Source organism: Rhagoletis pomonella, unplaced genomic scaffold, assembly GCF_013731165.1.
Source record: "Rhagoletis pomonella isolate Grant_MI unplaced genomic scaffold, Rhpom_1.0 Rhpom_scaffold_00003, whole genome shotgun sequence".
NCBI classification, from domain to species: Eukaryota; Metazoa; Arthropoda; class Insecta; order Diptera; family Tephritidae; genus Rhagoletis; species Rhagoletis pomonella.
The window spans coordinates 10942030-10944058 of record NW_023458557.1 but is presented as its reverse complement, the minus strand read 5'-3'; the positions used below and the strand labels follow the sequence as shown (position 1 = coordinate 10944058).

At 44.1% G+C, this 2029-nt stretch overlaps 1 protein-coding gene across 1 annotated transcript; it reads right to left on the bottom strand.

Annotated features, from left to right (window-relative positions):
- Positions 1-280: 280 nt before the first annotated feature.
- LOC118736469 (putative nuclease HARBI1) lies at positions 281-1426 on the bottom strand. Its single transcript, XM_036466553.1, has 3 exons — positions 931-1426; positions 722-866; positions 281-657 (listed from the first exon to the last, which is right to left on the bottom strand). Exons 1-3 carry the CDS (start codon positions 1096-1098, stop codon positions 281-283), a joined length of 690 nt encoding a protein of 229 aa, XP_036322446.1. The 5' UTR covers positions 1099-1426.
- Positions 1427-2029: the final 603 nt, after the last annotated feature.

Below are 2029 nucleotides of genomic sequence, written 5' to 3'. Positions count from 1 at the left end.
TTTAAGAATATAACTGAACTAAAGAAGTGAACTAACGTTTGTGATATCAGTATATATGTATAAACTATTAGATTTAAGAAAAGAAATGAACTAACGCTTGCTATGTATGTATAAACCTATTAGATTTAAGAAAAGAACTGAACTTAAGAGATGAACTAACGCTTGTGATAACTGTATATATGTACAAACTATTAGATTTAAGAAAACAACTGATTTTTTTGTATATTTAGTTTTAAGTAAAGAACTGAATTTATTTTAATTTTTTTATTTTTTTTTTTCATTAGTTAGGTAATGATCTCAAAATTCGCATTCTTATGTCTGACGCTTCTCTGGAAAATTCTGATGGCGCTTCCTCTTCATTTACATCTTGATATTCATCATCCATAATATCAGGTGTATTATCTTCTACGTTATAGTGGATGCACATGTTATGCAATGCGCATACCACATTAATTATTTGTACCACTTTTTGGGGCGAATAATGTAGTTGGCGAGCACTTAGCAGGCATCGAAATCTATTTTTCAAAATGCCGATAACTCTCTTGACTATGTTTCGCGCTTTACTGTGCGTTTTATTGAAGGCGCTTTCTCGACTTCCTGCCACAGGACAACAGAATGGTGTAATTAACCACGGCTGTAATGGATATTCAGCATCGCCTGTTAAACAAAATATTTTTAGTTATATTTAACACATTGTGCTCTAATTCCACTTATAACATACATAATATCCAAGTTGTTTTGTCTCCTTGCCGGTATCTTTCTTCAAAATAGGTTTTTGCAGTGCTTACATTCCACACATGTGAGTCGTGGCTACTGCCTGGAAACCGAGCATCAACACACCTTATTTGCATCTTGTTATCGCAAATCTATTTAATAAATTTACGATAAATTGCACGTACCAAATCACTTTGCTCTTGTGGTTTTACTTACCACCATTGCATTTAGGCTGTAGTATCCCTTACGAATGTAATACAAATACGGTTCGTCTGCAGGAGGAAGTATTTTAATGTGCGTGCCGTCCACACACATAATAACGCCAGGGAATTGCGTTCTCCTGTAAAACCACATTTTGGCTCGTTTATTCTCCTCCTCCGTCATTGACAATTTAATCCATACTGGTGTAACGAAGCGTTTTCCTGTTAAGGCCCCGATGCTTCTGTTTTCTATGCTGGGGTATACTCGCCGTGCCCAGGGTCCGTTACAATAAATTTATATTGTGGGGCCTTTGCAAATAGTACTTTATTTAATTGCTGCTTATTTTCTATCACGTGGAAATTCTTAACATTACAAACATAATATCATTAACGGGACGTAAATTCCTAACGGTGCTATTCTATCGGCGCTGTGTATCGCCGCTCTGTCGCTGTGCGACGCCGGCGCTGCTGTATCGCCGCTCTGTCGCTGTGCGACGCCGGCGCTCTGCTTCTGTGCGACGTCGGTGCCCTGCTACCAGGCGACGTCGGCGCTACTGTGTCGGCGCTCTGCTAGTATGTGACGTCGGCGTTACTATGCCGGCCCTCTGCTTCTGTGCGATGTCGGCGCTCTGCTATGCCAGCGCACTGTTATCCCACGATCGGGCGTCGCTGTCGCGCGTGTTCGCGGTGGACTGTGGCGTGGCGGCGCTCTACCCTTGAATAGCCAAGCCTTGTGTAGTCGCCTATCCACAAGTCGAGCGCTATTCGTTTGTAGCTGTGCGTTCACGACCACAGCTCCGTTACTGACGCTCCCCATGGAGCGCGGCTGCTGGGTGACTTCGGCGCTTCTCCGTTGGTGCGCGGCTGCTGGGTGACTTCGGCGTGGTGCTGGTGGGCGAACTGGCGCCGCCGTCGGCTGACTCACGGTGTACTGTGGGGTGGCGTCGCTCTACCTTTGAATAGCCAGGCCTTGTATAGTCCCCTATGTACAAGTCGTGCGCTATTCGTTTGTAGCTGTGCGTTCACGACCACAGCTCCGTGCTGACTGTCTCGTATGTTTCTGAGTCCCTTCTGTTATAGCTGGTGTTCTTCGTGTTGCTGAGTTGTGTGGCTAC

What these genes read in the sequence shown, in the direction of transcription:
- LOC118736469 (XM_036466553.1), bottom strand. Translation starts at nt 1,098, where the DNA reads ATGACGGAGGAGGAGAATAAACGAGCCAAAATGTGGTTTTACAGGAGA. An exon ending in ACAGCCTAAATGCAATGGTG is followed by an intron (nt 867 to 930) that starts GTAAGTAAAACC and finishes TTTATTAAATAG; the next exon opens with ATTTGCGATAACAAGATGCA. An exon ending in CAAAACAACTTGGATATTAT is followed by an intron (nt 658 to 721) that starts GTATGTTATAAG and finishes TTTGTTTAACAG; the next exon opens with GCGATGCTGAATATCCATTA.